Raw genomic sequence first — 25,845 nt, 5'->3', positions numbered from 1 at the left:
TGAACCACGGCCGCTCGATCTCCCTCCTTGGGAGCGGCCTGCCGAGTCGCGGAGCAGACAAAGAGGAGTGTGTGATGCGGCTAATTGCCATTTCGGCCGCTAGGGGCGCCAAGCATCGGTGAAACGCTCCCGGCAGGCCGGCGCGGTCGGAGGCTCGGAAGCTGAGGCTTTGTGTGTTTTCTCTTGAGTTTACGTGGTGTTCCTGTTCGAACTTCACTGCGCTCAGGTGCGTGCGTCGAAAACAAGCAATGTGAACTCTTTTTCTGAGTGTAGCTGCGCACAACACTGGCGAATAACCGTAAACGCGGTGCCTTGTCGTACGCTTTCGTCGAGCGAAAGAATGCTCCTCGGCAAGCTCTGTCGCACGTGCTCCTACGACGATTGCGTAAGCTACGTTTTTTGCCAGATCCTCTAAGGGGTTTTCGATAATGCCTAAAAACTGTTGTGTGCCGCGCTGCCTATCAAATGCTGCAAGAAACCCGGAACTTTGTTACCATGAACTACCGTCCAATGCAAACCTTCGTGAGGAGTGGTTACGCAACATCTCGCGGCAAGGTGGTGACAAGGGCAGCCAGTGGCAACCGAGTTCCAGAGCAGTTGTATGCTCACTGCATTTCAATCAGGAGGATTATCGACAAGGAACGAAGCGCAAGTTGCTCAGGCCGACGGCGGTTCCGACGAATTTTCCCTTCTATCCCACATACAAACAGCCGGTGACTTCAAAGAAGCGGAGAACGCTTTGTCGTGCGCAGCCTGACGTTCTCATATCTCAGACGACCGGCACTTTAGAAGGTAAATCGAGAGGAATGAATGCGGAAGAGAAATCTGCACACTCAGATTTCAGCACTGAACACGGCGGAAGCGAAAGTTTCAGAGTCCAGTCAGATGTAGCAGAAAGCCATTCTTCGGACGATTGCATTGGTGTAGAGGTATGTCGGATAAAGGAGTGTAAAGACGGAGAATGTCAGACGTCATTCAATTTGACAGGATTTTTCGACGAGACTAAAAGAAAAGCTCATCGCTTTGAAATGCAAACCCGAAGACTTAATGAGCGACTGCAAAAGCTGCAAGAAAGTTATGACGAAGTCCGCCAACGATTGAAACGTTATGAAGATGACCGAGCTGTGCAGGCCGCAGTGAACATGTCCAAGGCTGCAGCAGACGGTGACAAGACTGCTAAATTTGTCTTGGAACAGGTCATGAACTTTGACAAAGCAAGACCAGCTTGGGACGAGCCAACATTGAGAGAGTGTATATTATGGAAAGCGACGTCCTCCAAAGGATACGACTTGGTGCGCGGAAGAAAGCTTCTGAAACTGCCGTGCCGAAGCACGCTGCAGAAGTTTGTTGGGTCGTCTACGGGAGAGACCGGAGTCACGAGCCTCATCAAGGAACGACTGCAGGTAGAGAGGGAAGGTATGAAATCGGAAAAAGAAACATACTGCAGCCTCATCATTGACGAAATGTCGATCCAGCAGAAAGTAATTTATGATCGTCAGGTAGACAAAATATTTGGGCTGGTTGACACTGTATGCGAGGCTAGAAAAGGTGCTAGTGAAGTGGCCACTAGACTCCTTTGTTTTGTTGTAAGAGGGCTGTCCACACCCTATGTTATTCCGGTCGGTTACTTTTTTACAAGAAACCTCAAGCATGACCAGCTCCTCACTATGACGCTAAGTGTCATCAAGGCGGTTGCAGAGGCAGGAATCCGCATTGTTCGTGTTGTCACCGACAACCACCAGACCAACACCGCAATGTTCCGCGACATGTCCGAGGACAATACACTCCAACCTGTTGTTCGTCATCCAGTACGCGAAGGTGACCCTCTGTTCCTCTCATTTGATCCCAATCATCTCATCAAGAACCTGAGAACCAACCTGCTGGAAAGAGAGATGTTTGATGGTGCAGAGCCCATTAGAGGTGGTTTTTTCCTCCACACTTTATATGAGATTCAGGAACAGTTGTTGGTCAAGCCGGTGCGATTATTAAGCCGAGCTCACGTGCAGCCAAACAATCTAGAAAAAATGAAGGTATGCCGCGCAACATTAATATTTTCACCTGTCGTAATCAACACCTTGGAGTACCTTCAGGAGCATCCTCACTCACACGAAAAAGCATCAGAATTCCGCGACTGCGGATCGACCATCGCATTTATGAAGGCAATAAGTATGTGGTACGACCTTCACGACATCTCCACTTGGAAGTCAAGGCAAACACCATTCGTCGAAGCAGATGACGATCGGCTAACCTGGCTTGAGGTCGACTTTATCAGCTTCCTTGAAAACATCAAAGTCCGAAGTGGGGAGTCTCGTGCGAAGTTCCTCACTAAGGAGACTTATGAAGCCACTGTCATGACGACGAGATCAACAGTCGCTGTGGTCGAGTATCTGCTGACGGATCTCGGGCAAGTATAAATTTCACTAAACTTGCTTATTTAATTGTAGCCGTTTAGTCCATGGCTCAAGAAAAAAAAAACGGGCTCAGTACTAGCCTTTGATGTTCTCATTTAATTGTCGTTTTTTTTAGCTTCAAGTACGTGCTCACCCGGCCCTTTAACAGTGACCCAGTTGAGTCCCTGTTCAGTTGCTTCCGCCAGTTCAACGGTGGCAACGACCGAGTAGACGCCAGAACAGCTGTCTTCACGGCGGAAAAGTTGCTTAAGGCAAGTCAGATATTGTAATCAGACTGAATACTTTTTTCACGAACGGGTGAAAACGTTATTTTGCAGGTAGGCATCTTGGAGGCTGCCAGGCATGGAAATGCACCTTCCAGCTCAGAGTGCCAAGCGGCACTGAGATGTGCGAACGTCACCTGCGAAGTGAAAAATCCAGCAATTCCAGAAGATGCCCTGGCTGTGCTTTGGAAAATTCAGCACGTCATGAAGTACGACGAAGTACCTTCGGAAATTGAGTTCGCGCCACTCACGTACTTGGCTGGCTACCTTGTCTTTGTTTGTGAAAGAAAGGTAAGCATATTTATTTTGAAACCAAGCGGCGGTAAATTACGCGCGTGATTACTTTTTCAGGTCACATGCCCTGAGTGTAAGCTGCTGCTTAAAGGAAAGCCTTCACGTGACGGAGCATACAAGTTCGTGTCCGGCCTTGACCAAGGAGGTCTGAGTTATGCGCGCCCTGAAGCTGTGTGGCTGTGCAAGCTCATCTGCACGTTCGTCGAGAGGGCCCTTATGTCAGCAAAGCTTCGTCGCTGTGCACGTATTTCCAAACTTCTTTCCAATGCCGTGCTTCCTCGCTTGAAGGACTGCCCTGTGATGTGGTGCAAAGACTGCATATACCCACAACACTGTGAAGAACTTTGTGAGATCTTTGTTAAGAAGCTGTTGAGGCCACTCCTAGCCAACTGGGCAGGAGACGTGAATAGCTCGCTGGAAAGTATCCTGAAACTTTCGCGGAAGCCTCTGTCCCGAAAAGTCTTGCGTCTATAGAGAGCACATGTTGGACGAGTGGTCTTATTAAAGTGTTTCTAGCTTTCATTTTTGTATGCTGCGTATATTTGTTACTGTATCAAAGGTACACGAAGTATCCTTGTGCTGTTGTCAGATGTGCTGAAAGTCTCGTGAGGAGACACATGGTTCGCCTTTAGCCCCTCCTCCTTGACATGATTCACAATATTGTCGCAAACTACAAGACTACAGAGCGAGCAGTGGTGAGTACAGGAGCGCTCGCGCAAGGCCCAGCACCATTAAATCATGCCATGGCCACTCGCCGTGTAGTCCAGTCTTCGGCTCGCCGTCACGTTACAACATGTCTTTATGTCCTGCATAAGCGGAAATGTACGAAAAATCGTTACTGCTCGCCGTCTTTTATATACATCAACAATACTGAGTAAAAAAAAAATTCTAGTTATCTGAGGGCGCACTTTCTTCGAAAAAAGTAATAACTGCGTCTTTGCCGTGAACAAAGGCCATGAGTTGAGCATGCGTGGACAAAATAATGTCATTAGTCGTTATGGCAATCTCAGTTGCGTGTTCTGCATAGCTTTGTGTGCTGCGAAATTTACCGACCACGCGGATATCGACAAACATCCGCGTATGCAACCGTGATCATTTTATTTGCGTTTCCAAAGGTGTGAAATTATACCCGGCCACCCCGTTCCCTAATTATACCATTATGAATACTACAGGATAAAGAACCAGTAGATCGAAATGTAATTTTTATTAGATTTCGGAGCCCTAACTCACAGGGCTCCGAGGCCCAGTGCATACCGCGAGGGGCAGTGCATACACCACAAAACTTCAGGCAACGATTCCGTTAGAAATGCGCACACCGCGCCGCCAGCGCTTCTACTCCTTCACCGATAGCCAGCGCCACGGCTGCCGCAGCGGCGCAAGCTGGTACTTCCGCCATCACAGGCCGGGAGGCGCTTTCGGCAGGCCGCTCCCAAGGAGGGATCGAGCGGCCGTGCCTGAACTAATTCGTCACAGCAGTGCGTATTTTAGGGTTAGGATTAACAATTGTCAGGTCACATGCACTTGGCTGCCATCGAACAAATTCATATTAACACTGAAGCTAGTTCACAGTCCTACGTGACATTTGCTAAAATTTCAGTGTGTTAGAGTATTTACAGGGGAGTCCTATGAGATAAAGTAGACTAGAATTAAGGAATTAATTACACATTACCCTCCACCAAAGCGCATTCACACGGCTACAACAGAAAGCTGTGCAGGTTCTAGGGAGTCTTCGCAGTACAAAATAAAATTGCTACTGATTTAGCTGTGTTTCGATGAATTGATGCGCAGTTTTCCCGTATTTAGTTTCAATAATCTGCGCTCTGGCTCTCATTTTTGTTTGATTATACGCAGATGATTTCCTTGATTGAAGATTGCGCCTTAGTGACAACGGAGCACTTAAAAGGTGCCGCGTCGAGAGAAGAAGACATCGATTTGAAACTGTAAGAAGGTGCTTTTTTTAATTCAGTTAGACGCCGTGAACAAAAACTGACATTAGTAATACTAAGTCTTGCTCACATAGAAAATATTAGGACGAAATGTCCATGCACATGAGCGCACATGTAGGCGAAATATTTATTGACGCAGCTGAACCTGAGGCGGATTGTGAGATTTCACCTCTTGGTCTCACTTTGCCTACCTGCGAGCAGAGCAGTTTTAATCAGTGACTGTGGAAGGTTGCACATTCTTGATCATTATCTGGTAGATTAGAAGCGCCCATTGATATCGAAAAGAAAACAGTATCGTTGGTATACTTATAGCTGCTTGGGGACGACAGCAGCTCGCGTAAGAAGGCGGAAGTGCTCGTATGTGTGATTAAAGGTTGGTGAAAGGATCATCTAACTAAATATTTGTTTGAACAGTTTTATCTCCAAACCGCGCATTGGCCTCTGAACTGTCTAGTCCTTCGCGTCATTACTGAGGACCTGTTCATGCTGAAAGCTTATATACATTTACGCCCTAAGTAATGAAAGCTTTCACTTGAGGGGTGCCATTCTGTTTGGGTCTCTTCTGAAGCGAAAGCTTCACTACAGGATCCCGTGCTTCGATCGCCGTGTGCCTAGTTTTGGCCTTCAGCTGTGTTAGAGGTCACGCCACGAAAAAGAGAAAGAGAAATTGAACCAATATCCAAGACTGGCAGTCGAACCCGAAGCTGCGCGAACAGATCTCCTTTTTGGGCCGCTCAGCGAGATCTCTGGGATATTGTCGCAGCCAACAAGCCTCGTGTTAAACTGCACCACACTCTCGCGCTTTGCATTGCAGAGCGTCGTCTTAATCAACTTCCGTCTCCTCCGTTCCGCGGCACTGCCTGCTCACCGTCGCTTTCTACGCAGCACAAATCCGTGCTTTTGGTCCGATTCGAATGTAGTAAGCATTCTCTGTAGTTTTTAATTTTCATTCTTTTTAAAGCCGAGGGAGACCAAGCTACCGGCGTTTTTCGCGCCTGAGAAACGCCTTTATTCTCTTAAACGAACAAAAAAAAATTTTTTTCTCGGTCATACTTGAAGTTTATACCAGTGGCTCAGAAAATTTAGTATAGAAAACTGTGCAATAACTATTTTTCTTCAAGAATTGCGGTCAAGTGTGCAAATTGCCAAAAATCACAGCAAAGAGTACTATAAAGACAACATGGGTTGGACAATAAGAAACACTCTGCCAATAGCAAAAAATGGCTGCTTTATCATATTGAGTACTGGATACTTATTGTGACGGCCCCGCCGCGGTGGCCCAGTAGTCACGGCGCTCTGCTGCAGACCCAAAAGACGCGGGTTTGGTCCCGGCCGTGGCGGCCGAATTTCGGTGAAGGCGAAATTCTGGAGGCCTGTGTGCTGTGCGATGTCAGTGCACGTTAAAGAACCCCAGGTGGTCGAAATTTCCGGAGCCCTTCATTGCGTCCCTCATAGCCTGAGTTCCTTCTGGACGTTAAAAACCCCAATGCCTGTACAGGCCTGTCAAAGGCTTACAGTATTGCTAAATAAAAAAAAAAATAAAAAAATAAAAAAAATAAACCAATAAACCAAACTTGTGAAAATAATACAAGTAACTGTGGGTTCTTATGGCTTCATATATGCACTATTATTACGAACGTCTATTGCGATAGGGTATTTATAATTTTTCTGTGAAACGCAAGGGTTGCTTTAAGGTTTTCTGGTGGCCAAGTGGTGCGAAGAAAAATTTGCAGGTTTACTTTTAACCAATGTACTGTTTTGCATTAGGAACAAATGCATACAATGCTGCTTTTTTTTCTGCAGCTTCCGAAGCTGCTGTTTTGCTGCGCCAAGGCTATTCGAAGCTTTCGTCAATCGCATGTAAAGGCGATCGCGCTTCGTCTGACCGGCCGTGGCAGTAGAAGCGTCCGCCGATGCACGAAGCGTTAGCTCCTCCGCGTGACGCATACCCTCTCGCTCAGGTACGTTCGGAGAGATAGCCTATTAGCTTCATTTTTGGGAGGAATCTCACTCGATCTCATTTCGCGAGCGTTGGGAAAAATCAACTCGATAAAACTGATTGCGCCTGGCTAAAGAAAAAACAAAGTGGACATAGCCTAGTGATTAGAGGCACCGCGGGCCTATAAAGCAAAGGCTAGATTCCGAGTAAAACTTACTGCCGTAGAGGCGAACATGTAGCCATTGAATGCATGCCTGCATGAAACCAGAATGTACCTTCATAAATACACTCGCCGAAGAAGCAAGCACCAGTAAAGAAAACATCTTGCTCCTTTCTCTCTCCTCAATAACAATGACTTCTCCAACTATCCCTAATTAGTTCTCTCCCAACTGCAGTTAATGCTTAATGACTGTGGATTGGGCGCTGCCATCAGGCTGCTCCCTGACACACTGCGGCGAAGTAGTGCGGTCGAAAACAACATTGCGGTGAAGGCGAATGCACGGGGGCGCATCAGCCGGAGATCTGTCACTCCGTGAGTTCGGCCTCCAGGATATCATTTCTACTTTTGATTTAAGTTTCGGTTCCGTTTTCGTGGTTGGATAAATAGGCTTCTGAATGCTTATTTTCAGTCAGAAAATGTTTCCACCATCGCGGGTACAACCTTCGTTGTTACGTGTACTGAAGACGAATTAGAGGAAGATTGCGATGGCTAGAGTAATAAAATGTCAGTTGACCTGCGCGCACAGTTGCCATCCGGGCTGCCGCACGGCGAGGCGTAACGAATACTTAGTTTGTGCTGCCGCGGTGGCTCAGTGGTTATCCCGTTCGGCTGCTAACTCGAAGGACGCGGGTTCGATCCCGGCCGCGGTGGTCGAGTTTGGATGGAGGAAAAATTCTCGAGGCCCATGTACTGTGAGATGTCAGGGCACGTTAAAGAACCACAGGTGGTTGCAATTTCCAGAGTCCTTCACTACTGCGTCCCTCATAGCTTGAGTCGGTTTGGGACATTAAATCCCATAAACCATATACCAGAATACGTTTTTCGTGCTTTACAGCAACAGCAATGGCCCCTCTCCCACTCCACCCTCTCCACATTTTTGCTAACCACGGTAGCAGACATTTCGGTAAGCTCTCTTGATAGTTATCTACTACTCTATGAACAAAGCAAAAAATGACAACAACGACCTTTCCACATCCCGTTATCCTAGCCACTACAGTGATGGCTGCATCCGACAGTATTCCTGAAACGTATGAAAACGAAGCTACATTCGGCGCCACAGGAAGAAGATACATTCTGACTACCTACCGCATGCACCTACTGGTCCATGCGGTGGACCTGTACATGCTGATCTCACGAATAGGAATAGCGGACTAAAGGGGAGACGTATGTCAAGAGGAATGATCTGTTCACAGGTTCGCGGCGTAGGACAACAGTTTGAGCGACAATGCAGGCACCTGAAACACGAGAGAAGAGTTAGTGCCTCGCACTTTATTTGCTATCTGGGTTATCATTATTGTGAAGTATCATGGAATGTTTTCGTTACGAACGAGTTATGCTTCGCATGATATGCATAACGTATTTGGTGATCTCTATTAGGAAATTGTGTATGCCTTTTCTTCACACCACGATGGCCAGTGAAAAGTTTAGATACAGAAGAAAATAAAAAGCAGTGAGGAATACGGCATAACATGCACAACAGCACTGACTGACAGAATGCGTAAAACGTATGACAATTTGGGGTATTATCCGTGCTACGCCTACATTACCCCACCGCAGGAATGCTTGCGTACTGATCAGTATTATCATTTTATCGACAAACAAGTAAAAGCACAAGGAAGGTGGCAAATTAAGAAATCTTTATATGCTGTTTCCGTTACGCCCCTTGTAAGCGCCGGCATGGCAGCAGCGATGACGTAGCGTGTGTGACATGTCTCTTACAATACTCGCATTTCCTCAATGCCTCGATGTTAGCATTTGTTTTTCTTTGAATTTACTTTGCAATGTTATCACTCGTTCCAGGTGATGTCGGTCAAGGTGCAAAGAACGAGAACGCTAGCGTTAGTATAGACATGTTTGTCAGCACAGATCACAAGTTACGCCACTTTGCGCTTTCCAAAACAATAAAAACCAGCAATGTTTCCAAAGATCCTCTTCACGGGTATCTCGTGAAGATAATGTGCATTCATAAGCGGAAAAAAAGTTCTCTCTTCTACGATATAATTTATAGAAATCGTTGCTTTCGTCCCTTCCTTTACTGCATACGAAATTAGCGCCAGTGTTTAGCAACGCTGCTTTTGTTAGTACCGCCCTAATTGCAAGCTATTATATGAGAGAGTGCCCTTTGCCTAAGCTTTTTAAACCTGCATGCCAGATGACTGGCGCGTAGAGGGGGCATCTGTTACTGCAGCAATTGCTCGGGCGAACGTGGTTGCTGAGGCGCACCTGTTCTTTTCTGTAGAGGATACCTAAACCATCTCATACCGACCTGCCCATCTTTGTTGCTAGGGGGATGCAAAATTCAGCACATACCACGTGACGACATCACCACCTTAGAACACGAGATACGATCAGGTAACGCAGCACAAAATTCAGGGGGCACTTTGTCTAAAGTGGGTAGAGGCGGAAGCGTTTTCCGCACCACCTTCGCTGTTTCTGTGGCACTGGTGGCGTCACATATAATTGAGTACTAATTACTAAGTGATGGCAAATCACTAATTAATTGTTAATTACTGATTAATGCCTGAATACTAATTAACTGCTAATTAATGACGCTTAAGCTCCGCCTTTAGGAGTGGAACGCGACAGCGCGTTGTAGCGCTGCCAGGGAGCCCACGGAACGCCACCACCCGTTCGGCGCGATGCCTTGCCCTTTGAACGCAACGCTTTTTGAGGAAAGGAAATGGCGCAGTAATTCTCTGTCATCTCGGTGGACACCTGAACCGCACGGTAGAGAAAGGGAGGATGTGGGAGTGAAAGAAGATAGATAAAGAGGAGCCGTAATGAAGAAAATGAAAATTGTATTTGAGGAAAGGAAATTACGCAGTAACTGTCTCACATGTCTCGGTGGACACCCGTCAATATTCAGGAGGGCACTTTTTTGACCTAAAGTATGGTCACTGATGTGTGGTTAAGATGTTAAGCTTCGCCCCTAAGAGTGGAACGCGAGAGTGTCTTGCAACGCTGCCAAGGAGTCCATAGAACGCCATCGCCCATTCGGTTCTACGCCTCGCTCGTCGGTAAATTGGTTTTTGAGGAAAGGAAATGTATCTGTGTCTCATTTTTCGGTGGACACCTAAACCTCGCGGGAAGGGAATGGAGGAGTATGAGAGTGAGTGAAGACACCGTATTCACTAGACGCGCCTTTGTTCTTTCCAAACCATCGAGCTGGCATGGCGGAGATTGGGAGTGGATAGCATGCTCGTCTCTCACGCCGAAGACCGGGGTTCGATTCCTGAGCTCGACCAATTTCTTAATCGGTTTTATTTATTTATGTGGCCTGACTAGTAAAGCTAATTAGGCTAATTGGGTAATTAAGCAATTAACTAAGCTCAGTCCCACTTACTTGGAGCATCACAAATACGATCCCTTTAATTGGTTGCATGGTTACTAGCCAAAGTGCAATTGGCCCCGTTTGAAATTCGCGCACTGTGACGTCACGACCGTTTCCACCAATTGAAAAGCGTGACATTTTCTGTCGACAACTGCTGCTTACAACGACGAGACATTAAAGGCTTCCGCCTTAACATGCAATCGCGACGTACAGTAGTGAGAGCGGCCTGCTTCTAGTAGTGCCGGAGAGGTCGACTGTCATGCGACGCGCAGCTCTGATGTTACGAAAAGGACGCAGTAGAAGTTGCTTCTGCACCCACACCCACACCTCCCCTAATTCCACAATGGCTGGTTACCCCCCCCCCCCTTTTTAATAAAGATTTCATTCATTTATTTATTCTTATGCATCTATTTCTATCAACTCCCTTCTGTCCTCATTTAATTTTGTGCATCTATTTCTATCAACTCCCTTCTGTCCTCACGCCCCTCCGCGTTGGCTCAGTGGTTACGGCGTTCGGCTGCTGACCCGAAAGACGCGGGTTCGATCCCGGCCCCGGCGGCTGAATTTCCATGGAGGCGAAATTCTAGAGGTCCGTGTACTGTGCGATGTCAGTGCACGTTAAAGAAACCCACGTGGTCAAAATTTCCGGTGCCCTTCACTACGGCGTCCCTCATAGCCTGAGTCGCTTTGGGACGTTAAACCCCAATAAACCAAACGAAACCTTCTGTCCTCACGCTGCATTGACAGCAGCCCAGTTGGTGACAGTCGACAGGCCCGTGCACTTCCGTCCTTTTTCTCACTTTGATCTCAGCAGCAGCAGCTTCCATGTAACAGCAGCAGCGCCCTCGGCTCACGGCAGCGCATACAGCCTCCTCTCGACGTAATTTTAGAGCGCAGCTCTTTGGCGTCCGTTCCTGGGTTTCGCGTCGTCGTCGGCGTCGGCGTCGGCGTCGGCCTCGTAACCAGCTCCGCCCCCAATGTCACGCTTTTCAATTGGTCGAAATGCTCGTGACGTCACAGTGCGCGAATTTCAAATGGGGCCAATTGTACTTTGGCTAGTAACCATGCAACCAATCAAAGGGATCGTATAGTGATGCTGCAACTAAGTTGGACTGAGTTTAGTTAATTGCTTAATTAATCAATTAGCCTAATTAATATAGAGGAGAATGAAGAGGTCAGAAGAAAAGAAAAGAAAGACGCGCGCCGCAGCGACAACAGCGTCCGCGGAAGGAGACGCTGCTGAAAAAAAGTACGAAGCCGCGTTCCCTCCACCACCACGCACTTCCCCACTCAGTAAGACGTTGCTCGTTTCATATACGTTGTGTCGAACATCCTAGACAGTTCCAACAATTGACAGGTTAATGACAGAACACGATGGATAGAAATGCAATAATATAAATATGAAATAGCCTAATTCACCTTTCTAGTTAGACCGCATAAATCAATAAAACCGAGAACGAAATTGGTCGAGTTGGGGAATCGAACCAGGGTCTCCGGAGTGCGATACGAGCACGCTAGCCACTCCGTAATGCCAGCTGAATGGTTTGGAATGAACAAAGGCGCGTCTAGCTAATACGGCGTCTTCGTTCACTCCCATCTTCCCCCTTTCCATTACGGCGAGGTGCAGGTGTCCACCCAGATATGCGAGAGAGATACATTTCCTTTCCTCAAAAAATAAATTTACCGTCCAGCAAGGCGTACAGCCGAATTGGCGATGGCGTTCTGTGGACTCCCTGGCAGCGTTGCAAGACGCTGTCGCGTTCCACTCTTACAGGCGAAGCTTAACATGTTAACCACACATCAGTAACACACGCAGACAGCCAATGGACGCGTCATTCGCTGGCAGCACTTGATTCATCATTCACAACCACATTCTTAACGTACGCTCCCTTGCCGCACATGCCAAGGACGTACACCACGATCACATTCTGCGCCATTCCTCTGTACTTTGCTTTGCTGAAACCTGGATGGATCCCGAAGAGCCTCTCGAAATCATAGATTTCCTATACTGCTGTGGTGCTCGCAGAGACCACTACAGAGCGGCGGGAGTCGCTATCTACTTGCGCACAGGTCTCTCTGCAATACCAGTCGAAATGTTTGGCACGTCACATGAAGTTGGCGAACTGTGCGCCGCAAAGTTGCCCAACGGCTTGCTGGTAGTAGCTGCCTACTTCGCCCCTACCGCACTCACGAAAGACGTCGTGCACTTCCTGCAACTCGCATTAACCGTCCATCGATCCACACCGATGTTTGTAGTGGGGGACTTTAATGTTGACATAAAGACAAACAGCAATTTCCTAACACTTATGCGGGAGAACATCCCGTTCCTCTCGCTCGTAACGCGTCCCACGGCTGTGACAACCTCGCGAGGCACTTGTATAGATCTCGTCTTTGAGAATCAAGCATTGGTGTACCAAGTCGAACATATATCAGTCTATTTCTCCGACCACAAAGCTTCCTTCATGACTGTCAAGAACTGTTAGTGGAGTCTTTGTTAAAGGAATACGTGTGAAAAATAAAAAAAAATTCTGTGATAGCGCATACATCTGTTGCTCGATTTCTTTGCCTCAATCTATCGAAAAGGTGAAACAGCTTATTTGCTGCGCTCAAATTTCGCATTAGGAAGTAACGTAATCGTCGGTAAATTTTTCTAGCTATCATCATCATCAGCCTAACGGCGTCTACTCTAGGACAGAGGCCTCTTCCATATCCCTCCAGTTAACCTCGTCCTACAACAAATGCTGCGAACATATCCCCGCAAACTTCCTAACTTCATCCGCCCACCTGACTTCCTGCTGCCCCTTCCCTTCTCTTGCATTCGCTACCCGCACTGGTACTTGAAAGCGTGAGTTCAAATCTCACTGAACCATATATATATATATATATATATATATATATATATATATATATATATATATATATATATATATATATATATATATATATATATATATATATATATATATATATATATATATATACCTTTCCTAGAGTGGTTTAGTTACTCGAGTTTTCTCGTAGTAAGGACGGACAGACAAATATATGCGATCATAGAAATGTGTAAATGTAGCTGGTCAATTCATTCCTCCTTTATTATGGGCACAAAACGGCAGCAGCATGACACATAATCCGCAAAGCTCGCAGAATAATGGCAAACAATGATAATAAATAGGAGAAAATTCACAGGGACACCTAATTACATTATGCGCTGGCAATGAGTAGCATTAGAGACTGGTGATGCCTCTACCGGAAGTAACATCACTTCCGATCTGGTGACGTCACTTCTTTCCAGCAAATGGGAATTATCCAGTCTGCTGGCGTCATTTGCCTACAGCCTATGAGATTTCTGCGGTCTGATGACGTCACTTTCCTCCAACCAATGGGCAACCTTTATCAACAACAATTTATTTTTTTCCCATTGAGGCTTGCGATGCTATCGCACTGAAAACAAAAGTACGTTAGAAACGCTATCTGAAACATAACTGTGCAGTAAAGACACTTTGGGCCACTCTGTATAAAGTACTCAAGATTTGAGTGAGGGAGCTAGAGGCTTCTTTACAATAAAAGTTAGACAGATTGGGCTTAGCGAAAATTATCTCTCGTGCAACCCTGCACTGCGAGAAGGGAAGATGTGAAAGAGTTTCTTGACAGGTGCTGGCAGGGAAAGAAGAGAAATGTGAAAAAAAGTCCTTGTTAGGAATGCGATTATATTACAACCGCGAGTAGAGACCCGTGTTGAAAGCACACTAATAAACACCGCCATTCGCATTTAAGGTTGCATATTAGTTCGTGCGACTTTTGCCGCATCTCTTCCCTGCGTATGGGTTACAGGTTCTTCTGGGATTACACAATGGACGTGACTGCCAGATGTGTCTTCGCCACGAAGCTGGACTCTCATACAGACAACGAGAACGAGTTTGTCACTCGGTCGAAGCAGATCCTCCCCAAAGGCGTCACACTTCGCATACTGCTGATTAGTGAGTATCACCTCTCACTTATTTGTCTGTGGCTGCAGGTGCACTTAGAGTTAAAAAAAAAAAACGACAATAGCAGTGCCGTTATTTCTTCTGTGTAGTTTTCAACTCTTGGTTTCCTTAATCCACTAGCTCATTAGTCTTCACATATACAGAGAGTTCACATGCCGCGGCCAGTTCTGCACTATATAACGGAGGCCATTTGACTGCGTTTAACCGAACAGAGGAAGAATTCATTTAATGGAAGTAAATAAAATGCAGAAAGTTTCGTATCAGCCAGCCTGCTCGAGGCTAATACTCTGCAGTGCATATGAAAGGTGTGAGACTGAGTTGAGAGCGATGACGGACGATACTGAGAACAAGAAATACCTATGTCGGTTTAAGATTTGGTGCTTACGCTGCTGCAAGAACGAAAGAAGGCTCTTTTTGCCACCTTGTTTCTTGAACATGATATCCTACGCAGCGGATCAGTTTCCGTAAAGGCGGTACGTAAAGACACTGAACATGGTAGAAGAAAGGAGCAAACAGTCAGCAAAAAAACTGTCTTGATCAGAGTGTTGATATTTCAAGCGGTAATAGAAAGGTTTCTGATGATTGCCAGGAACGCCAGTATCATACAGGTATGGAGACAAAATGTTCGTTATATGGCGCTGCAGCGAAGGGCCAAGAAAAAATTGCCAGTGGCAATAAGGCAAGTTGCACACTACTGCGTAGCATTATTCAAATTACGAATGGAAAGCGAGGTTGTGTAGATTTCTGATACGGCTCGCGCATCTGCTCATAAGCCAAGTGGGCTAAACAATTTCAGACCACGGCCGCCTACATGAAAGTTACTAATTGAGAAATGCGGCGAGTTAGCGTCTCAGGCAGCGACCGCAGTCATCGCAAGTCGCACGGCCGGTATGCGTATTTAGCGATAGTTAAACATACGCTTAGAAGTACTGCGCGCTGTGAGCTTTTATGGGTTAGAACTTTTTGTCTTCTGTACATCTCTGAGTTGCATCGCTAGTTATCCAGTATGAATGCTAATGTCTTCCATGATATGATAATAATAAATCACTTGTGACACCTGTTCCCTATTGTTTTTTTTTTCTTATTTGCAGTTATTTTTCCGAAGTTCGCGAAGATGATAGGCCTTTCACTTCTCCCGCCTGGTGTGCTTCAGTTCTTCAGGAACGTATTGCAGAGCATAATAAAAAACAAAGCAGAAGAGGTGAGAAAGTTTCACCCGTTTCCCGAACGTGTAGGTCGTGTCATATCGTTTGTTTTGTCAATCCCTTAGCAAGACGAAAGCTTTTTCCGACTCCTAATGAATGCACATGAAGAAAGAGCCGGGAATTCACTGGAAAGCAGCCATGATAGAGACAGTCGACTCTTCGATCTGAACTCAGAGATTGAGGAAGAGGACTCTTCAGGGACAACAAAAAGTATGAAAACAATGACATTTTTAAACATTTCGGTCGTGGGTTAGGTAGGACAAGACAGAAAAAGGCAGCACACCACCTTTAAGAGTGAATACATCATCATAAGCCGGACTAAACCCACTGCAGGGCAAATGCCTCTCCCGTGTCTTGTTTCCTACTACTTCAGAATGAATGCACGGCTCCCTGATCTCACTTGTGGCGTTTTATTAATTGTGCTACGTACGCCGACGAGTGTCCTCATTTTTAGTTTCAGGTGCACTTTTTGGCGTGAGTGGCGCTGACGTGTGTTGACAGTGCCATTGTTTTCCACAGTGATGGACGACATGAGAAGTCCTACTAGACCACGAGTACTACATGCATCATGGTGGAACTGAGGTATTGACAGTGTAAAACTACTTATAGTGCACTTGCAGTTTATACTGCGATGTCTGCTATCCTTGTTATGCCATGAGCTTGGAAGAAAAGCAAAAATACAACTCTTTAAATCCAAAACTAATGGTGCTAACAACCGACCAAAGGAGCCAGGCATGGGACGGAAACAGTAGTTTCTACTCATTACTAATGTTTTCACCCATGAATGTAAAAAACACGTGCAGCCTTCACCTCATAAATCCTGCCTAAAGTCAATTCATGTTCCTGCAAACGTTGCATAATGGAAAACTAGTTGTTTCTCCTTTTTAGAGCTGACTGAAGAGGAGGCCATGGCGCAATGCATACTCTTCTTCCTCGGCGGTCAAGAGAAGGCTGGAAGTGCCATAGCCTTCACCTTGTACCTGCTGGCCATTCATCCCGAAGTGCAGGACAAGCTCAGAAAGGAAGTGGACGAGTGTTTCGCAGCTCATGTACGTACAATCCTTGCCATAAGTAACCAGGCTGTACGGTTTGCTTCTCAGTCGTATGTTGAAGCTATTATGCCAGCCCTCAAGCACAGATCTCTGTATGGTAATGAGAATTCCTGTCCTCATCTTCAAAGAACGTTATGATCTTAAGGGAAGCCGTGAGGCCTCTGCTATGCAAATCAGAAGCAAACCATGCAGCCTGGTTACTTTTGGCAAAAACTGCACCATGGTGCCTAGCTGCTTGCACTATCTGCTCTTTGTATACTGGCATTAATAGCTGCAAATGTGCAATACATGGCAGTTGCTGCAAGAGCAGCTGCAGGAGCTTGTCATCAAGATCATTAGCCTAGCTACTACTGCAGGGCGAAAGGCTGCCGCTGAAAGGCTGCTGCTGTACAGCTGGCGAAATCTTTAGCTGGCGTGCGTTATGGCCGTGTTTTCAGTGCTCGTGCAGCTTATGAAAATTAAAATTGTATTCGAGGAAACGAAATTACGCAGTAACTGTCTCACACTAACTCCTCGCGCATGCGCAGTTGGGGCTCTCCGGGGCTCCGCCAAATCGCTCACACCCAGCGTAGCGTTGCTTTCGCAACAATAAACAAATAAAATAAATTTTTCCGCAATTAGCATTTGAATTTGCGGCAGTGGGAACAGATCAGCTTCGTTAGCAACTGTACGAGAGCACTACGCTATCGCGGCAGCCGGTTACGTCTCGAGTTAAACTGCACCACACTCTCGCGCCGTGCATTGCACATCGTCTTCATCAACTTCCATCTGCGGCGCGATCAAAGCAGACCAACTTAACCTTGATGAGAGCTTAACTCGAGTCTAATATCATCGCCAGACGGGCTGACGACGCAGCAAAGCAGAACCATGAGCCGATCAGGCTGAACACACGCTTTCGCACGTCTACTCGGTTTGACTGCGTTTAAACCCTAGCATTTTTCTCCTTTCATTTTAATGTCATTTTACTGTGGAGCCACATTCCAGAGACAATCTCCTCTATCAGACTTTTCCACACTTCCTTGATAATAAAGCTTCCGCTCCCTCCCTCATGGCCAGGTGATAATTTCAATAAGCTTGAGAGGGAGGTGGTCAGACACTACCCCGAAGGTCTACCTTAGACCTATGCGCGACTAGTAAGTACACGTCCTTTGGTAACAAGTTGCTAGGTCGTACCAGATGCTAAGCAGGGCCTCTGAGACACATTGTAATGAAAGCGTTAGGGTGCAAGTGCTACGCATATATGGCTGTCAGTGAAGTTGTGATTCCCGGTGCTTAAGCCTTTGCATTTAGAAAATATATATTTATTCTGTATTTCAGGGTGATCGCCCGGGCTTCGATGAGGTCAACAAGCTGGAGTATCTGCACTGCGTTGTCTCCGAGTCGCTGCGCATGTACCCGCCTGTGCCCCGGTAATATACCACTTCTGATAATGATGGTTATGGTATGGCTTCTATGTCAACATGAATTTCGCCCGAAAACTGCCATAAAGAATTAATATCTGGGCATGGTACCAACAGGAGCAAAGCAGCATTAGTCTCACGAAAAGGCGAATCGCTTTTAGGAAAAAGACAGGCGCGTAATGAATATTTATTGTTACTCATTTTCTCCTCACTGTTGTGCTTGGCTCATTTACATTCATGAAATTATTGAGCTAACATCGCACTCTAACAAATATGCCATCAAGCCAATCTTCTTTCGGAATTTGTGTTGCCACCACATTCAGTTAATTTATGGCTCGTAACGAGTTGTAAATTGTAAATTGTGGGGTTTAAATTTACAAAGCGCCACATGGGCTAGGGACGCCGTAGTGGAGGGCTCCGGGTTAAGTTAGACCACGTGAGGTTTTCAGCCGCGCGCCTACACACACAGCACACTTATGCTCTTGTCATTCGCCTTCATTGAAATACTGTTGTCGCGGTTCCGATTGCAAACCCTACTTTGGAATCAGCAGTCGAACACCAAAGTCACTGAGCCATTGCGACCTGTTATCGTTCGTAATGATTCGTTGAGTGACGTGAAGGTTGTCGAGGAGGAAACGCTTGAGGCAGCCTATTTGAAAAAAGCGATTGTAAGGTCACCAGTTTTTTGTAGCATATGCTCTGTAAACCTTGAGTGAGGTTTCAGTGCAAGTGAACGCTTATTTGAAAGCTGCCCTTGTTCGACCGATTCCAGTCTCATTGAGTGCAGTTCGAATATGATTTGTACCTTTCAAACCCGACATACTACTCTCGCTAACGCCTAGCCAGCAAGCCATTACGTAGTTTTTTTTCCTTCTTGGGGTCTTGCTAATTATCGCTTCGGGATAGTAACAGGTGACAATAGAGAGTTTTAGTATAGCGTTAGCGTGATAGCGGACCTAAGGGAAATTACGTTAGCGTGCCGCAAGCAACTTATCCCCTCAGAGAGTTTTAGTATAGCGCTTTGGAAACGCTAGACGCCATCTGCTTGACATGGATGCCAACGGTCCTTCTAAAATGGTTGGCATTGCCGCTAACTTGCCAAAGTATAATATTTCCGAGTTTGTTAAACGAATTATTAGTGCAGCGTTCATTTTCGTCTGCAAAATTACCCCGAAATTGAAAAAAAAAAATAAAATAGAAACGTAAAATAGTGGCGCCATCTAGTAAAGGCAATGTTAACTACAAGCCGTTGGAGCAAGAATATTTGTTATCACATGACGTCTAATGTTTAAAAAACTTTTGTAAATTTAATATAAACTCTCTTTACAAAATTTATGTCCATAAAACACCGCGAAAAGCCTCCAAATCTATTTTTGTCTCGTTCCAGACGTTTTTGCTGGTTTTTGCTGCGTTTCGGGCCGTTGCAGACGGTAGCAGTGCAGCTGGAGGTGCTATTAGGCTTGCGCGCTCCAGAATCGAGAGCGTATCTTAAAAACAGGGCTGAATTGCAGCTTAAACTTTATCGTCGAAGCAAGGTAAGCCATAGCGAAAAGCAAAAACACCAGTAGTTGCCGGTAAACATGCCGACCGGAATCGCAAGAGCTGCTGAATCGGCTGAAGCGGGCGGCTGTCGCTTGAAAGGACGCCGCCATGTTTCCACGCTAAGGGCGCAAATGCCGCAACGCTAAATTCTGAAAATTGCGTGCGTACGCTAACGCTATTTCCCCGTTAGCGTTCTGCGCATGCGCACTCTGGACCCGCTATTCCGCTATGCACGCAATTACGCAAAGCCCGCTATACTAAAACTCTCTAATATAATCAAAGGAAAATTTCCCTCTGAATGCAGCCAAAAGTTTCTGGTATCTGAGGGCATATCTACGGCGATTCGTTTCTGCCAAAGTGAGCAATTTTGTACGCATTTAATTGAAGATACCTGCGGGTTAACGGCTGTCATCCGTATCGATACTTGCGTGGTGTTGAAAAAGGGCCGCCATTGCCAGAGTAGTGGGCACATTTCTCACTAAAGTGTTTATGAACGTTTGGGCGAAGTATTTCGAATAGGTCTGCGCGCGTCCGCGATGCGAGTAGCATTAAAACACTGTATTGAGACTGCACTTATAAAATATTAGAACGAAAGGCAAGGACGTCTTAATTACTTCTAATTCAGAAAAGCTGACATAGTGCACAAATCAACTCCTTTTCGGCTGAAAATACGAGTCCTATCGGGACGCTTTTCTGGAGTCAGTTCCTCTCCATTCGAGATTTTTCGCCTCAGACATCTCAAACGGCCTGTAATGTTATGTGGTAGGAGAAAACAAACAGTAACTGCCAGTAACACGGTAAGACCTAGCGCCATTATCGCCAATTAAGCCTGTACGATAGTTAATTAGTTAAGAAAAGGCAAATCGTAGAGTCGCACATCAAACTTTTCATCTCTTTTCAGACTCGAGAGAGCACCCTGCCAAGACTACATTTTTGGAGACACCGGCATCAAAGTAAAGAAGGACGACATCATCACAGTTCCCGTCTATGCCTTGCACCATGACCCGCTATTCTTTCCGGACCCGCTGACGTTTAACCCTGGAAGGTTAGAAAGAAGCACTCCGCTGTCTCTTGCAGATTTGTAGTTTCCATTCTATTTGTGGTCCATTCGGTTCTGCAGTGATGTTCAATTTTTCCGCCACGCTTTGGGCCTCAGTGAGTCTGTCAATGACCGTTCCAGGTTCAGTGAGCAAAACATCGGCTCCATTCAGCCGTACACGTACCTGCCATTTGGAGCTGGTCCGCGCAACTGCATTGCCATGCGCTTCGCGTTGCAGACAGTGAAGATTTCTGTGCTCCACACTATCCGGAATGTTCAGCTGGTCCGCACTGAACAGACAAAAGTGAGTGTAGGCACACCTGTCGTACTGATTTCTTCCCCTTTTCCACGTTGGTTGTTCGAGAAAAAACAGTAAGCGTTGAAGAGAGGCATTTCAAGAATTCCGAGCCTTGTAGAATCAGGCTCAGTAAAAAATTTGGAAAGAATGTCACAGTTCATCGATTTTATATATATGTTTTAACCACATAAACTGTTCCGTCATGGCGTATGTTTATGCATGCTTAGAGCCTGCACAGGCACACACTGAACACATGACCATAAATGGTCATAAGTGGGTACCTAGAGTTCGTTTCGAGATTTACATGCTCAGGTATGTAGCAGCCGCTCTAATGCGATGTCTAAGAAGAGAGACTCATCCAAACAACTAAAGTCTGCTAATTAGATATCTTGTGGTCTGAATTTCTCAGTGGCGCGATTAAAAAATGAACTTCTGATGCGCCAACAAAATTGTCGACTGCCGTGAATATAGGGTAGGACGATAGAGAGGCTTACGCTACTTCATTTTAACTTAAAACAAAACACCACCAAAACGAGCCCCATGAAAACAATGCACCGGGCTGCGAGGTATTGGCATATCGTGTTTGCTCTGGCCATCTAGAAGCCCCACTGTAGAGTGGAGGTGTTGCTGTTCTTTGATGTGCTGCGCTTGTTTCAGGTTCCTCTGGAATTCCGCAACGGCTACGGAATGCTCTCGGCCAAAGGAATCAAAGTGGGAGTCAGAAAACGAGAGTAGCGCAACGGACAATACCTTCTCGAGTTCATCGCATGAATGTCAGAAGTCGTCGCAACAGCTGCTCTTGGAAAGTACTGCAAAATTGAAGAAAGACTATCCCTGTTTTTATGCGAAAGCGTTACTAGTCCCATTACGGCCAAAGCCGGCAGAATGTGTGCGTGTGTGTCTGTCTGTACTCGCAGGTGATATTGAAACTACCAGAGATGACAAGCAAAAAAGGGTGACGGCATCAAGTAGACGTATGACGCATACAGCAAGCCGGGATCCGCCACTTTAGGCAATCCTATAATGTCGTTCTTCTATATAGTATACTCGCCACTGGCCGGTGGCGCCAGTTTTGCCGAGAACATTCGTACCAAAATTATGACGCAACCGTTTGTCGTACTGCGTTCCGGGCGATGTTTTGTTGTTTCTCGTTGCATATAGCTTATATGTGATAGCCAAGATGGAGGCTAGCTTGAGACAGGGATTCGAACCAACGACATATGCACGGTCAATAGTCATAATCATCTTCAGCCTGACTAAGCCCACTGCAGGGCCAAGGCCGCCCAACTTTCATTCTGCCGCCCGCTGCTGCGCTTGCCTTCTCTTGCAATCCACTGCGTTACCCTTAAGGAACAGCGGTTATCTTGCCTTCGCATTACATGCCTTGCCCAGGCCCCCTTCTTCTGCTTTATTTTGACTAGGATGTCATTAACCCAACTCTGAACCCTCCTAACTCTTTGCCTCTTCTCTTAAGGCGCGGTTCAGGTGTCCACCGAGTTGTGAGACAGCATTCCCGCGAGCAAACAGTCTTAAGTGTCTCTGCAGAATTTTTATCTGGCGTTCCACAATTTCATGACGTTTTACATAATGTCGTCTCATGAAGCTGCAAACATTGCTGTGGAAGTAAAGTGTGCAAATACGTTCTTCAAGAGGCCACTACGGGCAGACAGAGGAACCTGAGCTTGTGTGTTTTCAGCTCCATCCAGTTAGTCCGCTGTGAAATGTGCAAAGCGAGCGGGAAACCGCAGCCGATCCTGATTATGTTGTTCTTTGGGGCAGTGGCAGTCCAGCATGCATACTTAAGCAAAGGAGCGGCAATGAGTATAGAGCAGTACAAGTAAAGGGGTTTATTTAAACAGCAAATTAAGCTTCTTTGAGATTTTATGGGCAACGGGCCCTTTAATGCTCTCGTATTAAAAGGCGACCTCGACGTGCGGAAGACAAGGACGGAGCGTGCTGGTTCGAACGCTCGTGGTCAATTAGCCAGGGCGACCGACGGACGCGGCCGACGGCAGGCCTCCTTTCCGGGTATTAGTTGCCGGGAGGACCGGCAACTGAGGTTGGGGATGAGGTGGTGACGAAGCGCGGCTACGGCCGCTTATCTGTTTTTTCAGCCAGCGTCCGCTTCGGCGGACGCGGTTGTTGCGGCGACGCGCGTCTTTTCTTTCCTTTTTCTCTTTCCTCTGATCTTTTAACTCCTCTCATCTGCACGTGGCAGCGGTGGTGGCTCGGCTGGAGCCAGTTGGCAGGCCCGTGCAATTTTTTTTTTCATCCTTCTCTCAGTCTCAACAACAACTGAGGTTCAAAGCGCCTTCTGCGTGACTGTGGCGAGTGACTGCGAGGGCGGGGCCCCAGCTTCAATGAGGACGCCCCTGGCATCAAAGCTCTGTTTGCGCAGTGCCATTGTGTCACCACCTGGGTCTCTGGAAAGGCAAGCAATGTTATCAAAATATAAATACCATGAATAAAGACTTTTTTCGTGTTTTCTGCTCTAAATCCCATCCACGCCTCTTCGTCCCTGCTCTAAACGCTGACTACGTTACCTGTGAGTCTCAACACTCCCCCAGCAGGTCGGCGGCTTAACAGCCAGGGCCTCCGGTGCAGAGGATTGCAGCCAGGCACACTGGGAGGTAAGGAGAGGGTCTCAGAAATAGGGAATTAAATAGCGGCAGGACGAAAGACAGCGCTCTAGAATGGTTTGGTTTAATGGAGTTTAACGTCCCGAAGCAACTCAGGCTATCAGGAACGCCGTAGTGAAGGGCTCCGGAAATTTCGACCCCCTGGGGTTCTTTAACGTGCACTGACGTCGCACAGTTACAGGGGCGTCTAGAATTTCGCCTTCATCGAGTCGCCGCGGTGGCTCAGTGGTTATGGTGCTCGGCTGCTGACCCGAAAGACACGGGTTCGATCCCGGCCGCGGCGGTGGAATTTCTTTGGAGGAGAAATTCTAGAGGCCCGTGTACTGTGCGACGTCAGTGCACGTTAAAGAACCCCAGGTGGTCGAAATTTCCGGAGCCCTCCACTACGGCGTCTCTCACAGCCTTAGTCGCTTTGGGACGTTAAACACCATAAAACCAACCAAACCAAGCCTTCATCGAGTGTCGCCGTTTCGAGTGCTCTTGCACGACCATATTGCGCATGCGCGAGGAGCAAGTGACGTCACTACGCACAGCTGGCGTGCCTCGCCGCGCGCGCTCGCCTAGATAGATAGATAGATAGGATAACTTTATTCGGCTCTAGCACAAGGTTTTTTTATGTGGTCAGATGAGTCCATCCGCAACGGTCGGTTGCCCCTATTCCAGGGCTCCGCTGGATGCTGCCGTCAGCTGAGCTCGCCGTATCAAACCGATCTGGTCATCGCGGCAGTCGCTGGAGAGCAGACCCTCCCATTGCTCCACACTTGGGTTTTGTATAACTGGGACGATGTTGACTTTTTGACATGCCCATGTGATGTGATACAGTGTAGGTTTTTCATGGCACCACGGACAATTGTGTGCGTAAAGTGTGGGGTGAATTTTACTTAGTGTGTTTAGATTTGGATATGACCCCGTTTGAAGTTGTCTCTATGTGACAGCCTCTTCTTTGTTTAAATATTTGTGCGGTGGTGGGTACCGCATCCTGCTGCCTTTGTAGTTGTTGAGTATGGCCTATCTTTCCTTAAAAGGATCAAAACGTTGACAACGCCAATGAACACAATGGACGCCGATGGCCTATGGCTTCAGCGCCGCATTTCTGGCCCAACCTTATCAATGCCTGCAGCTCACAGCTCACATCTCTCTCTCTCTCTCATCACGATTCAGGCGCCCACTGACCCACGGAGCCATTATGCGCACTTCCTTTCTTTAAAATGATCGGGGTGTAAAACGTGGTCAATGCTAACGCCAATGAACACAACGAACGCCGACGGCCTATGGCTTCAGCATCCGCGGTTTCTGGTACAACGTTGTCAATGCCAACCCATGCCGCGCACACCCGTCATTACTGCCACGTAGATTAAAGCACGGTTGAGGTGTCCACTGTTCCAAGAGGCAGTTATGAGTCTTCCCTCTGGTTCAGGTGTCCACCGAGATGTGGACACCTCGCCCTCACTTCAGGCTACGTATATCCTGGCATAGCTTAGGTAAGACGCTGCCAATTTTGTATACACCACAAACCATGCAGATGGTGATGCGCAGTCGCTACTGCGCATCAGAGAGGGAGAGAGAGAGAAAAGGAGAAAAGGAGACTGTCGGCGAGGCGACGGTGAGCGCGCGGCCGGGTCCCATACCCGATAGACATGCACGGACGCTTCCCTGACCTATTCTCCTCCTCCTGTCGACTATGTGGCAAACCAGGCGACTTTCTGCATGTTCTGCTCACCTGTTCCACTTACCCGCACCCCCCTCACCCAGAGGTGGCACTCACTTACTGGGAACAGCTGATGTCCAGTTCAGCACTCCAAGACCAACGACTCGCCATCACCAGTGCCTCTAACAGGCTGGCCCTCCAGGGTCTGGCACACCATTTGTAAGGGAGGAACCCACTGTGTGGGCCACTCCCGCAGGCCATGAGGGGGGCTCTGCCCACCACCTGTAATTTGTCGTGGCCAATAAAGTTTACACCACCACCGGCTCCGGCGGCGGCCCCGGTCAACACCTTCTCTATATTGAGAGGGTGTTGCCCCGGCGCGCCTGCTGTGCGCCGTGTGACGTCACCCGCTCTTTGCGCATGCGCAGCTTGGCCTTTCCAAAGCTGCTCCGCGAAATGGCTAGGCGACTAGCGTAGTGTCGCTTTCGCAACAATAAAATCGGCTCCACAGTATTGCCCCGCCGCGGTGGCTCAGTGGGTGCCACCGTACCCGGTTTCCAACCCGACCGCGGCGCCAGCGTTTCGATGGAGGCGAGACGCAAAAGGAGCCAGTGTGTTCTTCTTTCACTCCT

At 47.2% G+C, this 25,845-nt stretch overlaps 3 protein-coding genes across 3 annotated transcripts in view; all 3 read left to right on the top strand.

The window, feature by feature from the left end:
• Positions 1 to 23,339, top strand: part of LOC149339719 (cytochrome P450 3A24-like) — a 33,643-nt gene extending 10,304 nt beyond the window's left edge. Inside the window, exons 6-14 of the mRNA XM_089548400.1 lie at positions 4,820 to 4,908; positions 14,236 to 14,381; positions 15,482 to 15,591; positions 15,661 to 15,805; positions 16,484 to 16,644; positions 17,965 to 18,056; positions 20,491 to 20,634; positions 20,770 to 20,932; positions 21,584 to 23,339. Coding sequence (XP_089404526.1) covers positions 4,820 to 4,908; positions 14,236 to 14,381; positions 15,482 to 15,591; positions 15,661 to 15,805; positions 16,484 to 16,644; positions 17,965 to 18,056; positions 20,491 to 20,634; positions 20,770 to 20,932; positions 21,584 to 21,661 — 1,128 coding nt within the window. The 3' untranslated portion in view covers positions 21,662 to 23,339. The remainder of the gene's footprint in view (positions 1 to 4,819; positions 4,909 to 14,235; positions 14,382 to 15,481; positions 15,592 to 15,660; positions 15,806 to 16,483; positions 16,645 to 17,964; positions 18,057 to 20,490; positions 20,635 to 20,769; positions 20,933 to 21,583) is intronic.
• LOC149339720 (uncharacterized) lies at positions 539 to 3,490 on the top strand. Its single transcript, XM_089548396.1, has 4 exons — positions 539 to 2,404; positions 2,527 to 2,662; positions 2,729 to 2,965; positions 3,026 to 3,490. Exons 1-4 carry the CDS (start codon positions 807 to 809, stop codon positions 3,440 to 3,442), a joined length of 2,388 nt encoding a protein of 795 aa, XP_089404522.1. The 5' UTR covers positions 539 to 806; the 3' UTR covers positions 3,443 to 3,490.
• Positions 23,340 to 23,454: 115 nt separating the features above from the next.
• The window catches only part of LOC149339717 (uncharacterized), a 40,365-nt gene continuing 37,974 nt past the window's right edge, over positions 23,455 to 25,845 (top strand). Inside the window, exon 1 of the mRNA XM_089550553.1 lies at positions 23,455 to 23,556. The gene's annotated coding sequence lies outside the window, so the exon portion shown is untranslated. The remainder of the gene's footprint in view (positions 23,557 to 25,845) is intronic.

The sequence above is a fragment of the Amblyomma mixtum genome, chromosome 6 (genome assembly GCF_055824585.1).
Source record: "Amblyomma mixtum isolate Tamu chromosome 6, ASM5582458v1, whole genome shotgun sequence".
NCBI classification, from domain to species: Eukaryota; Metazoa; Arthropoda; class Arachnida; order Ixodida; family Ixodidae; genus Amblyomma; species Amblyomma mixtum.
This window is presented reverse-complemented; position numbering and strand designations above follow the sequence as displayed.

Coding starts and splice junctions, on each gene's coding strand:
- LOC149339720 (XM_089548396.1), top strand. CDS start 807: ATGAATGCGGAAGAGAAATCTGCACACTCAGATTTCAGCACTGAACAC. Junction 2,405..2,526: donor TATCTGCTGACGGATCTCGG/GCAAGTATAAAT, acceptor CGTTTTTTTTAG/CTTCAAGTACGTGCTCACCC. Junction 2,966..3,025: donor TCTTTGTTTGTGAAAGAAAG/GTAAGCATATTT, acceptor TTACTTTTTCAG/GTCACATGCCCTGAGTGTAA.